This window comes from Eptatretus burgeri, chromosome 3 (assembly GCF_056783735.1).
Source record: "Eptatretus burgeri isolate ZD-2024b chromosome 3, Ebu_testis_v1, whole genome shotgun sequence".
Classification (NCBI taxonomy): Eukaryota; Metazoa; Chordata; class Myxini; order Myxiniformes; family Myxinidae; genus Eptatretus; species Eptatretus burgeri.
In genome coordinates this window covers 2,940,900-2,956,073 of record NC_140963.1, presented here as the reverse complement: position 1 = coordinate 2,956,073, position 15,174 = coordinate 2,940,900, and the positions used below count along the sequence as shown (strand labels likewise).

Below are 15,174 nucleotides of genomic sequence, written 5' to 3'. Positions count from 1 at the left end.
TTCAAAAACGTTACGCTGTTGAGGTGGTCATTGTAACACCGCTCAGAAGTCACAGACACCAACTGAGAAAGATCCAATTTCAGTGGTAGCTGACCTGTGCGTTCGTCCAGACTCATGAAGCTCAAAGCTTGGATTGTAGTTGTTGGAGGACGCGCTGAGTCCAGCACCATGAACTACGTACGTACACCAAAGGGAAGGAAAGCCAGAAGGTGTGCGCGTGTACTTCACCCCCGCCAACCTGCATCCCTTGTTTGTCCCTCTCCATCTACCTTCTCCCTCTACCCTGCTATTGGTGTTTCCCCTTTCTCCTGCTGTTCCCTTTGTTATGTTGTGGCCTGGTCTGTTCTTTGTCCACAAGCCTCGACTATGTGCATTTAAAACACCAAAAAAAGGGATTTTAAATCAAACTTGGTAAAAGTATGACATGTCTATAAAAACGTATGCTAAGTATGCTAAAATATACGGCTAAGATTATGTGGTCAAGAAGTCAAAGGTTCGAGGTACCGTGCTAACTTGTGAACCGGTGATGGGATTTTGACCAAACTTGGTACAAGTACACATTATGATGCAAAGATGAACTGATTTGATTTTGCCATCAAAAGGTCCAAGGGCAGAGGTCATGTCAGGTAACAATGTGATACCTGGGAACAGCTGAAGGGATTTTAATCACATTTGGTACATCAACCTCTGTCAGTGCATCCACCAAGATAGATGGTGTTACTAAAAGGTCAAGGGTCAGAGGGCATATTAAAACTCTTGGTAATGTGAATTCATTGGCTGCGGGATTTGAACTAAACTAAGTACATGTACGATGATACATGTGTGTAAATTAGATATTGAGGTTAGAGGTTAAAGTTAGAGTAAGCAAAGACTTGATGTGGGTGGAGGCATCCGGATCGATATTGTGACGTCAAATTATGTCGAGTTTACACTCAAGATTTGAGATTTGGTCATTCCTGGTGGAACTTTTTGCCATTTCCCCACTCTGCTTTAGGTGCGAAGAGTGGCGATTTGCGATGGCACGCCATTGACTTCGCTCTGGTTTATTTTTTAATTTTGATGCCAATTTGGTTTGCATACCGCACCTTCAGGAAGTAATCACACCCCTCGACTTTTGTCACATTTTGTTGTGTTTCAGCCTGAATTTAAAATGGATTAGATTTTAAAAAATGTTTCATCACCGATCGACACAAAATACCCCAGAATGACAAAGTTAAAACATGTTTTCAGAATTTTTTTTTACAAATCAATTAAAAATGGAAAGTTGAAATGTCTTGCATCAATAAGTATTCAGCCCCTTTGCTTTGACACTCCAAATTGAGCTCAGGTACATCCATTTTCCTTTGATCATCCTTGAGATGTCTCCACCACTTGATTGGAGTCCATCTGTGGTCAATTCAGTCGATGAGACATGATTTAGAAAGAAACACCTTTCTATATAAGGTCCCACAGTTGACAGTGTATGTCAGAGCAGAAACACCACCGTGAAGTCCAAGAAACTGGCCGTTGAACTCCGAGCTCGAATTGTGAAGAGGCATCGATCTGGGGAATGGTATAAAACAATTTATAGTGTGTTGAAAGTTCCCAAGAGTCCGACCAAACTGGGCAACTGGGGAAGAAGGACCTTGGCCAAGTCGGTGAACAAGCACCCAATGACCAGATGGAACTACAGAGTTCCTTGGCTGAGATGGGAGAACTTGCCAGAAGGATAACAATCTCTGCAGCACTTCACAAACCTAGGCTTTATGGGAGAGTGGCCAGACGGAAGCCACTCCTGAGAAAAAGGCACATGACGGCACACCTGGAATTTGCAAAAAGGCACGTGAAAGACTCCATGAGAGAATGAGGTAAAAGATTATGTGGCCTGATGAGATGAAAATGGAACTCTTTGGCCTGAATGCAAAGTGCTACCTCTGGTGGAAACCAGGCACAGCTCATCACTTATGTAACACCATCCTTACCATAACGCATGGTGGTAACGGCATCATGTTATGGGATGCTTTTCAGCAGCAGGGACTGGGAGACTTGTACTGATCGAGACAACAATGAATGGAGCCAAATACAGACAGATTCTTGAGGAGAACCTGCTTCATAGTGCAAAAGACCTGAGACTGCAGAGAAGATTTACGTTCCGACAGGACAATGACCCCAAGCATACAGCCAAAGCAACAGTGGAATGGCTTCAGAACAAGAACATGAAAGTCCTTGAGTGGCCCAACCAAAGCCCAGACTTGAATCCCATCAAGAATCTGTGGAAAGGCTTGAAGATTGATGTTCACCGAAGCTCCCCATCCAACTTGAAAGAGCTTGAGCAAATCTGCAAGTATGAATGGGGGGAAATCCCCAAATCCAGATGTGTAAAGCTGATGCAGACATATCCAAGAAGACTCGAAGCCGTAATCGCTGCCAATGGCACTTCTGCAAAGTATTGACTCAGGGGGTTGAATACTTATGCAAATTAGATATTTCTCCATTTCATTTTCAATAAATTTGTAATAAATTCCAAAAACGTGTTTTCATTTTGTCATTATGGGGTATTTGTGCAAATCAGTGACAATATATATATATATATATATATATATATATATATATATATATATATATATATATATATATATATATATATATATATATATTTTGTTTACTCTGAATTTTTTTTTTTAAGGTTTGGTAAATTCTCACAAAGTTTGCTGATTATATGTTTGATACATTGCATCATCTCATTTTCAGGTGACATCACACAGAAGGGTTACGATAAAAAAAGGGCGAAACTACTCGCTGCTTACATCCCTCAGTGCCAAGGTCGGTATCCACTCCAGTTTGGACTCACTCATTCACAATGTCTGTTCATTTGAGCTCAACAGCACAAACAGGCTAAATTAGCTGTCAGCTGTGAGTTTGCATTCTTGGACGTGCAGGTTGCTTTGTGTGAATGATACGCAATGAAAAGGTGTTCGAATTACATTGCTGTTCTCATGGTTAATTGAGAACTTCCTGACCTTGTTTTGTAATACAGCACATGGTCGAGGCTCGTGGAAGAGCTGGTACAGTGAACGGATCGGGACGTAACGGACAAAAATAGGACGCAAAACTCACATGCCTGGGGTGGACAAGTTGGATACAGAAGGAAACTCCAAGGAAGGGAAACTGGAAAATTAGGAGGGATTTGGGTGGGGTTAACAAGGGTAGAAAATATCATGGTTTTGGATTGGGGAACGATCTGAGATGGTGGTGAACAGCTGCCTTGAAAAACCTGGAGGGAAAAATGACATTGAAGAGGACATGGAAGTTGATTCCACAGTCAGGAAAACAAAAGGATCGAATAAGTGAAGGTGAACAGTGATTCTGGATTTAGGTAGTTTTACCAGAATATGGTTGATGGTGGACCACGTGTGCCCTGCAGAAACCTAGGGGGGACAAGCATGCAAAGAGCAGAGGACGCAATACCAGAAATTTGGCGGTAGAAGACCGAGAGATCACTAACCTTTCTGCGAAAGCAAACTGATAGACCCATCGACATCGCTTCTGTGATTGAAATTCCAATAATCTTCAAGGTCTTCGTTTCCACAGCAACAAGCTGTGGATGAAGGCATTGTCGGTGCATCAGAGTTCACGTGTGCCAAGGAAGGACTTTGTACAATTGAGGATGCCCGGTTGGTGACTGGCTTTGGAGGCCAATTTTGAAATGTGGTTTGCGCAAGAAAGATCACGGCTGATAGTGAGACCCAGGAGTTTAAAGGATGTCACGGTGGAGGTTGGAGTCATCAGCAAATATATAAAGACGACTTTGCAGAGTCAAATCAATCATTGATGAAAATCATGAATAGGACTGGGCCCAGAACAATACCTTCGAGTACTCTCGCCTTGACGGGGAGAGGAGATGAAAGGATTCCTTTGAGAGCCACACATCTGTGACAGTTGATGAAGTCAGCAAAACCAAGAGTGGAGTTGGCCTTGGATGCCTGAGGCCAAGAGGAGAGCAAGGCAGGATGCCAGACTGTATCAAAAGCACGAGATATGTCCAGAGAGACAGCACCGATCTCATGTCTGTCATTTATGGCCTCCATCCATTGTCGGATGAGTACAAGTAGCATGTCCAAGGTGGAGTGACCTGGTCTGAAACCCAATTGTTGATTTGAGATGAGGTTGTTGGAGAAAAGGAAGGATTTCATATCAACTGCAATGATGGATTCCACGAGCTTGCGGATGACTGGAAGGAAGCTGATAGGTCTGCAGTTGAGAGCATCAGTTTTTACTCCTTTTTACGTAATGCAGTGATGTTGGCAAATTTTCAAGCAGATGGAAGATGACCAAGCACAAATGACGGGGTGAAAGGGGCAGAGAGAGGATGTGCAAGAGCAGCAGAGCAGGTTTTTGAGGACACTTTTGCTGATGCTGTCCGGTCCAGTTGTGAAGTCGGAATCGAGGGTTGAAAGAACCTTCTTCACCTTCTCAGGTGCAACAGACACAGAATGGAGGAGCAGTTTGGTACGACATGGAAGGATGGGTACCGAGAGTGAGGGGTTTGGTGCACAAGATTTGGAAGGAAGCACAAAATGTGGGCGTTCGGCCTTCTCGTGAGCGGAGTCGGCTGTGGTGCCATTTGAAGTGATTGAAGGGATGGAGGATGGAAGGGGAGCATATACCAGAGACAGACTTAAAATGGTGCCACCAGGTTTTAGAGGAGGGAGAAAAGTTTGAAAGTTCATTCTTGAGGTTGGACAGATGTTGTTTTCTGGCTCTCCCGAGAGTGGACACACACTTGTTGCAGACTTTTTGGAATGCACCGAGATTGCCTTCGGTCAGATTTGCCTTCCAGGAAGAGAAGGCAGGTCAGAGTAACTACCTCACCACAGGATTCAGTGTACCATGGGTGGGAAGAAGGGTAGGACAAATGAAGACGAGATGGGATGAATCTGTGTTTAAGGGAGAGCAGGTTTATGTGGAAGAATTCCTCGGCTGAGTTAACATCAGGGCCAGTAGATATGGGAGACCAGTCCTGAAGAGAGATGGAATTGCAGCCCCTGCTAATCTGCCTGAATGAACAGACTCACCAGCGTTGAGGCAGCTCTCTGAGAAGAGCCGGAGAGATGTTGACTTTCACAAGCACGTGATCAGATCAACCAATTGGAGTCGAGGAAGAGCAGGAGACATTTGCAGGAAAGTTTGTCATCACCAAGTCCAGATGGGAGGATTTGCCATTGGGAGAAATCCGGGTTGGAAAGTTCACAGGTTGAGTAAATTTACAGATTGAGTTGACAGATTAAGTTTCCAAAAGTTTACAGATTGAGTTTACAAAATGAGTACTTTATAGATTTTGAAGCATGTTGTTTTGTATGCTGTTGGAAGTTCATAAAAGCTGTGACCATATGCCTTGAGATGCTCGTAACATCCAGTTAAAATGTGACGGTGCCGTTGATCTTCGCTCGCCTTCGTCTGTCACTTTTTCCATTTTTGCTCATGTTTGTCTTTCATTGGTACTTATTTTACTTCAGCTTAATTGTCTTTGTTAATTGTTATTTATTTTATGAATTACATGGGGTTGGTGTGATATCAGATTCTGTGACATCAGAATGATTCTGGAAGATATTCAACTTGTGAACTTGTCTGCAGCTGTAAAATAATCCGGATCGGGTTTAAAACAACAAAGGGCTTACTGATCTTGTGTAGCTTTTCGTGGTGGTTTGATTCACATTTTTTTTTTTTTTGTTGTTGGCCAGAAGAGCATGAGAGTTAATTGATGAAAATCCGAGCCACCTGGGATAATTGATTAGGTTAGAGCGGATTGGTTATTCCCTGCAATTACAGATGAGACAGGTGATTGGGTCTTTTTTTATACATTGTCGACTATTTGCATTGCACGTGATACATGCTTGGGAACCTCGGTGGTGCGCGTGTCTGTCTATGCTGTCGCTGATGATTCGCCAACAAGTGATGAAACCGGTCCGGCAGCTGAGGGTGTGTGCAGCATGAGGATTCTCATGTGTGTACTATGTGTGACCGTCTTTCCAGCTGTGGAGGAACTCTGGGAAGGGTTTGAAACGGCAAAAGGCATAACCTTGTGTAGCCTTTCTTTGTTGCTTTATGCAGCTTTCTTTGGCTGTATTTCAATAGATATAAATATATATTGGATAGGGATTTCAGTTCCACCAATAATGGCTGGAATACCACTTCACCGACAACATCATTATCAACCCATTATACCCCGTTGGGAGTTGATGGCAAATGCCAAGTTTCCTTTGTTTTTTTTTCTTTCATTCAGACAAAATGATGTTCAATTTTTTTTCCTTGAAACCCAGATGGACACACACGCAGACGCGGACTCGCACGTAGATGCAGCCACACACGCAGACACACACGCAGACACCCACGGTTATTGCAAGAGTTGCGCATCCCTGTCGGGGCTGGACTTGTTATGTTGGGGTCTCTTGGTCTTTCTTTACCTTCTTTTTTAATCATTTTCCCTTGTGGCAACTGATTTTCCCAGCAGGTGTTGATCCTTCTTTACACAAGGAACTTCACTTACGTGCTGCTCCTGCCCCGACTGGAAAGCAAAGCCGGCGCAAAGAATGTGGTTCAAGAGATGACCGCTACCGCTCAGGTAAGAGCCATTGATCAATTGCATTCCATGTTTACTTTGCACCTTTTTTTTGTATTCTTGTCTTCCTTCTTCCGCTTTGCTTCCTCGTGAGTTTAGCTGGCTTGCAGCAGATGATTTGATTGACTTGTGGAAGAGGAGATCGGGAGGTGGTCTCAGTCACTGGGGTGATGTAAATGAAGAAATCTTCTATTATCCGAATGTCAAATTGAGCAAATTCTGAAAATAATATACCTTTTTTTATTCATTGTATTGAATGAATAACTGGCTTGTGCAGCCGAAGTAACATCTGCAAAATTACCTTTTTAAATTTTTTTAATTCAAACACGATACTTGGAGGAAGAATGGGCAAGGGAAGAATAAAATGAAAAGGACACCGGGGGTAAACAAGTTGAATACAAGCTCAAACACAGCAACAGGAGGAAATGGAAAAAACTGTAGATGAACCCAAAATGGAACAAAAATCGAAAAAGAGCCGGAGGGAGGGGGGATCTATCTATAAGATCTATTGATCTTGCACCTCCCATTCCCCAGGAATACCTCTGGCTGCGACTTCCCCTTTGCTCTCACCTGTTGTTCATCTGTGTGTTGTGACCTCCTCCAAACAGTGACTACTCCATCTACATCTCTCTCAGACAACATGGACCAACATTTAACCACTCATCCCCACTCTCTTCCTCATGTGTGGTGATTTCAATTGTCACCATGCAACTTGCCTGGGTGTTGGTACGTCTCTCACCAGCCGTGGCACTTCAGCAAGAGACTTCTGTGACTCAATGGGACTGACTCAATATGTGAACTTTCCAACCTGGATTTCTCCCAATGGCAAATCCTCCCTTCTGGAATTGGTGATGACCAACTTCCCTGCCAATGTGGCTTACTCTTCCTCTGTCTCAATTAGTTCATCTGATCATGGGCTTGTGAAAGTCAACATCTCTCTGGCTATTCTCAGAGAACAGCCTCAGTGCCAAGGAGTCTGGCAGTTCACTCAGGCAAACTGGCAGGGACTGCAAACAGCCATTACCCTTCAGGACAGGTCTCCTACATCGACCGCCCCTTATATTAACTCAGCCTGGGACTTCTTCCACAGAAACCTGCTCTCCCTTCTGCACAGATAGATTCCATCTCGTCGTCAGTTATCGTACCCTTCCTCCCACCCTTGGTACATTGAATCCTGTGGTGGGGCAGTTGCCTTGAAACAACAAGCATTCTCCTCCTGGAAGGCAAGGCTGACTGAAGGAGACCTCAGATCATTCTACAAACTCGCAACAAGTGTGTGTCCGCTCTCAGGAGAGCCAAAAAACAGCATCTGTCCTACCTAAAGATTGAACTTTCAAATTTGTCTTCCTTCTCTAAAACCTGGTGGTGCCTTGTTACCTCCACCACCGACGGAAGGTGGAGGTTATGTTTTCACCTCTGTCTGTCTGTCTTTGCTTGTTTGTCTGTCTGTGTCTGTGAACAGGATATCTCAAAGTTTTGGACGGATTCGGACAAAATTTGGTGGAGAGGTTGGGTGTGTAACCAGAAAGAAATGAGTAGATTTTGGTGAACATCCGGATCTGGGTACGGGGAGGTTTAAAATTATTCTTCATCATTGAGAGGTCGGGCCAAAAATGATATGTAGCATGATATCTCAAAAGTTACGGACAATTTAGACAAAACTTTGTGGACAAGTTGGGTTATTCATTCATATTATATACAGCCTGTAGCTGCTTGGCTGCCTCATTTATCTGGGGGTGTGGCTGTGCCGCTGATGCAATGCCCCTGTTATCAGCACACTGGTATTTATTTTGCCAACATCAGAAGGATGACTGACTGAGTCAACCCCACCTGGAGTTGATTCAACAGCCCGACAGGGCTTGAACTCTTGACCCCAGGATCTTAAGCCAGCCACCTTAACCGTTAAGGCAGCACCAGGCCAACAGGTTAGGGGTCCGACAAGGAAGAAATTATTCAATTTTGGTGAAGATCCGAATCCAGATCTGGATCCCAATTTTTTTCAAGTGATTCTTCACCAATGGGTGATAGGACGAAAACCGATATACAGCACAACATCTCAAAAGGTTATCGACGGATTTGGACGAAACTCGGTGGATAGGTTGGGTGTGTGACGAAGACGAATCGATTCGATTTTGTTGAAGATCCGATCCATAAATCTGGACACAAGTTAAAAAAAATTTTTTTTTTGAGAGATGGGGCTAAAAACGATACTCAGCATGATGTATCAAAAATCTGTGGACCATTTATGACAAAACAATGCAGACGAGTTGGTTCGGTGACAAGAACAAGCCGATTCGATGTCGGTTCAGGTCCGGGTCCACACACGGTCTATCAGTGGGATAAAAAAAATGGAAATTGCTCTGCCTGGTGGAGGTATGCACTTTAACGAGCATTTTATTGTTTACGTTGTATGCTCCCTCCCCTTCCATTTCTCTCCTTTTCTCAAATGGTACCATGGCCAACTCTGCTCGTGAGCAGGCTGAATGCTTCAATGCTGCGTTTGCTTCCAAATCTTGCGTCCCGAACCCCTCTTTCTCTTGGTACGCATCCTTCCCAGTCACACCAACTGCCCCCGAACTCTGTCTTTTGCACCTGAGAAGATTGCTATGTTTCTGGCAACCCTCGATTGATTCTGAAACTGGACCGGACGGCATCAGCTAACGTGTCCTAAAAACATGCTCTGCCCCTTTTACCCTGTCATCGGCATAGCTCATCTTCCATCTTCTTGGGATCAGCCAATGTCACTGCATCTTCCTCTGTTAAATCAGACAATTTTCTGGATGTACGTGCAGTGCTTATAAAAAGTGTACACCCCTTTTCAAAATTTTCACCTTTTGGTGCCTTCTAGCCTGGAATTAAATTGCATCAAAGCAGACTTTTTTTTCCACCTTGATATACACATCGTAACCCACAACTTCCAAGTGGAAAAACAAATTCTACAAGTTTCAGAAAATTAATGAAAAATACAAAACTAGAATATCTTGGTTGCATAAGTGTCCTCCCCGCTTGTAATGGCAATTGTAAACGAGATGCGCACTCGGTAGACGCGGTTCATACGTGGTGGAAGCACCTTCGACAGCATTTCCAGCTGCGAGTCTGTTGGGATAGGTCTCCACCAAGCTTGTGCACCTTGATTGGGAAACATTTACCCATTCTTCTGTACAAAACTGTTCAAGCTCAGTCAAGTTCCGTGGGGAGCGTTGAGGAACAGCAATGTTCAAATCATACCAGAGATTTTTGATTGGATTTCGTTCGGGACTCTGACTGGGCCACTCAAGGACATTTATCTTCTTGTTCCTTCGCCACTTCACCGTAGCTTTGGCTGTGTGCCTTGGGTCGTCGTCATGCTGAAAGGTGAACTTCCGTCCCAATTTCAGCTTTCATGCAGAGGACAGCAGGTTTTCCTCCTGGGATTTTTCTGTATTTTGCTCCATCCATTTCCCCTTCTATCCTGCCAAGTGCCCCAGTTCCTGCTGATGAGAAATGTCCACATAACATGATGCTGCCACCACCATGCTTCACATTAGGGATGTTGTTCTTTGGGTGAAGTGCTGTGTTGCATTTGCGCCAAACCTAACGCTTTGCATTTAGGACAAAAAGTTCCATCTTGGTTTCGTCAGACCACAAAACCTTTTCCACATGGCTTCAGAATCTCTGGAGTGGGTTTTTTGCATACCTCAAATGAGACTCAAGGTGGGCTTTTTTGAGTAATGGCTTCCTTCTTGCCACCCCACCATACAGGTCAGGCTTGTGGAGTGCTTGGGATATTGTTTTCACGTGCACACAGTGATCAGTCTTTGCTATAAAGGCATATATCTCTTTCAAAGTTGTCATTGGCCTCTTGGTGGCCTCTTTAATCAGTCTTCTTGCTTGGTCATCCAGTTTGGAGGGATGGCCTGATCAATGCAAGGTCTTGATGGTATCATATGACTTCCACTTCTTAATGATTGTCTTGACTGTGCTCCAAGGGATATTCAAGGCTTTAAAATATTTTTATACCCATCCTCTGATCTGTGCCTTTCCACAACTTTATCCTGGAGGTCTTTTGAAAGCTCCTTGAAGCCCATGGTTGAGTCTTTGTTTTGAAATGCACCACCCCGTGGAGGAAACTTACAGGAACAGCTGATTTTATCCTGAAATAATCAGAATCACTACAATTTAACACAGGTGGAGGCCAATTAACTCAGTATGTGATTTTGAAGGTGACTGGTTACACCTGAGCTAATTTACAATTACTATTATAAGGGGGGTGGACACTTATCCAACCAACATATTCTAGTTTTGTATTTTTAATTAATTTTCTGAAATTTGTAGAATTTGTTTTTCACTTGGAAGTTGTAGGTTACGATGTATAAATGAAGGTGGAAAAAGTCTGATTTAATGAAATTTAATTCCAGGCTACAAGGTAACAAAAGGTGAACATTTTGAAAGGGGGTGTCGACTTTCCACAGGCACTGCACATCTGAAAATCAAAGAAAAACATGGCTGGCCCGATCTCCACCAAATTTTAAATGATGTGTTGGTTATTAGTACCCAGGGTCAGGTTGTGTGTGCAAAAAAAAAAAAAAAAAAATCCCTCCCACGCCCCCACCCCCCTCACCCTTGACTTGCCAAGGCTCCCTAACTGAGCGGGTGTTTCTCGTTGCATAAAAAAGTGCAAAATACAATTCCCTTAACCTTAACCACAGACAAGTTCTCTTACTTCCAATCATCAGCACGATTATGGAAACCATCATTGCAGTTGACCGACGTAAATCATTCCTTTTCTCCAATGTTTGGATTCAGGCCACGTCACTCGACCTTGGACATGATGCTTCTGCTTACCCAACAATGGATGGAGGCCCTCAATATCAGACATGAGATCAGGGCCGTCTCTCTGGACACGCGTCATGCTTTTGATAGTCTGGCATCCTGCCTCGCTCTCCAAACTGTCTGCCGATAGAATCCAAGGCCAACTTGTATTCCTGACTTCCTCCACTCTCACCGCCAACATGTGGCTCTCAATGGAACCCTTTCACCTCCTTTCCTGTCATGACTGGAGTGTTCTTGGCCCAGTCCTATTCCTGATGATCATTTTCTCTCTCACTCTGGAAAATCCTCTTTATCTCTTTGCTGATGACTCCGCCCTCTGCCGTGGTATCCCTCATCGTTCAGACAGGCTGAGTGTGGCCTCTCCCTTCTCTTCAGAACTTGAAAGAAAATCACAAGCCGGTCAAACACTTGGAATACGTCTTTTAATTCTGAGAAATCCTACACTCTCACGATCTCTCTCTGAAAGGGACCGCATGACAACCTCTCCAATCGACTTTCTTATCAAAGCTCTTGAGGTTCAGTCATTCAAACTCCTGGGTTTCACAATCGGCCATGATTTTATTTGGATGGACCACATTTCAAAGTTGGCCTCAAAATACAATAACTGACCAAATACAGCACTGGAGTATCAGAAGGAACCCAAACAGAGAATTATCTGACATTCTGCAGCAAATACACGAAGGCCATTTTGGGCAAGAGAAACTTAAAGCCAGGGCACGCCAGGTGGTTTTTTTTTGGCCAAGTATCAACTCGGATATACAGAGTCTGCTTGCCAAGTGTTCAACGTGTGTCAAGTATAGACCGGCTAACATTAAAGAACCACTTTTGCCACATGATCTTCCTCTGGGGCCGTGGCAGAAAGTGGGAGCGGACATTTTCCACTTTGCCGGAAAGCATTTCACCCTGATTGTGGATTATTTCTCCAAGTCTCCTGTGGTCATAAGCATTTGTGGGCTCACTGCAAAGCACGTCGTTGAAGCTCTGAAGTCCGTGTTCACCAGACATGGCATACCCAAGTAATTATTTACGGACAACAAGCCACTTGCCAGTCCTGAGCTCAGGAAATTCGCCCAGGAATGGGGGTTCGAGGTTATGACCTCCAGCACGACATATCCTCAATGTAATGGACAATCTGAGCGTGCAGGACAGATGATCAAGCAGGGGCCATGAACCCATTTGATGTTGCTGTCCTACTGGAACACACCACTGGCAGGTGTTCCATACTCTCCAGCACAACTGCTGATGAGCAGGAGGCTCAGAGGTCAACTGCCGTGTTGTGACCGGGCTCTGGAACCACAAGTTCCAGTTTATGTTCGGTGTTTGTTGGTGGAGCAACAGCAACGTGCTAAACATTTCTATGACCAGGATGTCAAAGAGCTAATGCCATTATGACTAGGGGATCGCATTCATGTACAGCGTAACAAGACCTGTGAACCAGCGATCATTCCGGCTAAACACCAAGCAGTACGTTCCGACGTCATCACCACTCCAGAGGGGCATGTGAACCGGTGAAAGCATAGGCATCTCCGCAGCATGGACGAGGCTACACCGCCGGAGGAACTTCAACAAGAGGAGACCGTTTTGCAACCGGAGTCTTTCCCGAACAGAAACGCAGCAGCACACTCCAACGCACTCAACTTCACCACACTCACAACGTTCTCGCATCACTTGACATCCAGAGCATTTCAAAAGACTTTGTGATAATTGATGATTGATTTCCATATCTAATTTAGATGCTGATTATTTTGTTTTTTTGTTTGTTGTAGTGTTCATTCTTCTGGGGTTATATCCATTTAAATTTTAAATGGTGATTCATATGTGCATTGGAGGGGAAGGATCTTGTAGATCTGGCATTACCGGAACTCGATGTCGTTTCCCCTTCTGGGATTATTTATTTTTTTTTCATGGTAATAACTAGGAAAGGAAGATGCATGCAGCGTTTGATTTTTGTTCTGCCACCACAGATGTACACACTGAGGCTGTGCAAGCTGCCTTGGCCAAACACAAGGAGAAGAAGATGGCAATGCCAATGCCTTCGAAACGCCGATCGTTCGCAGTACACGCTGCTGTCGACACGTGCACGCCTCCTGGTGGGTACTCTTCCGGTCAAGCCCAACGTATTGCTCCATCAAGGAATGTAAAAAGCCATTTTAATTTGAGCGATTTTTCTTGATTGAAAAGAATGTTGACATATTTCCTGATTCATTGATTTTTTTTTTTTTTTCCCCACATGTTTTGCGTTGATACTGCTGTACATTCCTTGTCTTTCTTCTCTTTTACTTTTGTTTCTGCAAAATAAAAATGCTACCGTTGGAAAGCTAATAATCCACTTTACTTGGAGCAAGATTCCCAATTGAAGAAGAAGGGAAAGAAGAAGAAGAAGAAGTTGTTTGAGGATGTGAACGCAGCCGTTCCAACGGAAACATTTTTATTATTCTACAACAACAGGAGCCCTTTAGAATAAAGCATGATGGACACGGAAGGAGCACACAAAATCATGTGTGGTAATACTGTTGTGGGCCGGGGTTCGGTGGCGATAAACGACCACGAGGTGGAGCAGTAGAGTCGTCTCCCACCGAACACCCGGAATTTAGGTCGTGACTCTCGGATAAGTCGGAGAGTTCTCGGGTCCCTTAGCGGACCGTGGTCGCCAATATTCTGACGGCGTGGTGTGGGGTTAATTGCCTAATTTCAATATACCGAAATACCCACGTCGTCCAACTACCGTGAAAAACCACACCCTCGGCGGACCTCGGGCAGAACGGACCGTTTACCGAGCCCGATCCGGGTGTAAACCGAGCGGGGATTACCAAGATCCGTCGGACAAAATGACAACTTACCGGCCCAAACGGCCTCACTAATTCTCAAGTCCGAACCATGCTGGGTCAATCAAAGAAAGGACAGAAACGAACTGGAACATTTAAACAATTATTTTATTAACAGGAATAAAAGAAAGGGACGAAATGTAGACTTATTCACGACTATATGCAAGCAAATATTTACAATGATCATAAACACTTAAACAGTTTTACTTATAGGATGGCGCCACATACAGACACACACTCAAAAGTAAAAGGACACAATTGGTCTTTATCCGACCCTCGCAGCCAAGGAGATAGTCGAGCTGGGGGTCAGAGTTCTGTCGGGGTACCTGACTGAGTTCGTGCAGCTAGGCCCGCGACTGAACGTGTGGGACCCGTGGTCCGTGGGAGCTTGGATGGTGAATAGCGGATCCAGGGTCGCTCCTTGAAGAAGGCCAGCGGAGACCCCAGGCTTGAGAGCTCCAGCAATGACGACAGCGCACCCAAACTGCCTTCCAAGAACTGCTCCCTCCAAAGAACTTCAAAGAACTCCCAAGGACGTGCAATAACTTTCTGAACTCTGAACTCTCCGAACTCGAACGAGCACAAGAACTCTTCACACACGCACACACTGAGGGTCGCGTCGTCCTTTTATGACCGCTTTGAGTGGGGCGGGGCCTTGGTGAAGCTGACGCGCTGATCACCTTGATTGGACAGGGACCTCCATGGATCCCCCCTTTCTGGGCGGGATTATGGCCGAGCCGGGAAAACCCCGCCCCCTCTGCACGTGTCTGTACCCCTCTTGCTGGAGAAACAACGATGTGTTAGAATGCAGACCGATTCGAGGAAGTCGAATCGAACACGCGAGCACCTTGCCTCGTATGCTCCGGCCACGAGGCGAGGGCGCAAGCGCTGAAAGACACTGTGGCCGCAAGTGGAGGGGATCTGGAGATGTAAATAACC

The 15,174-nt window shown here is 44.7% G+C and overlaps 1 protein-coding gene across 7 annotated transcripts in view; it reads left to right on the top strand.

Moving 5' to 3' along the window:
* The window catches only part of LOC147029298 (disco-interacting protein 2 homolog C-like), a 332,275-nt gene that overhangs the window by 63,098 nt on the left and 254,003 nt on the right, over window positions 1-15,174 (top strand). For 4 of the 7 annotated variants that reach the window (XM_085872251.1, XM_085872246.1, XM_085872249.1 and 1 more), the window contains exons 2-4: window positions 2,731-2,802; window positions 6,488-6,601; window positions 13,375-13,500. In XM_085872251.1, the coding sequence (XP_085728377.1) occupies window positions 2,731-2,802; window positions 6,488-6,601; window positions 13,375-13,500 (312 nt within the window). The remainder of the gene's footprint in view (window positions 1-2,730; window positions 2,803-6,487; window positions 6,602-13,374; window positions 13,501-15,174) is intronic. The other 3 variants (XM_085872247.1, XM_085872253.1, XM_085872250.1) reach the window with 1 other exon arrangement.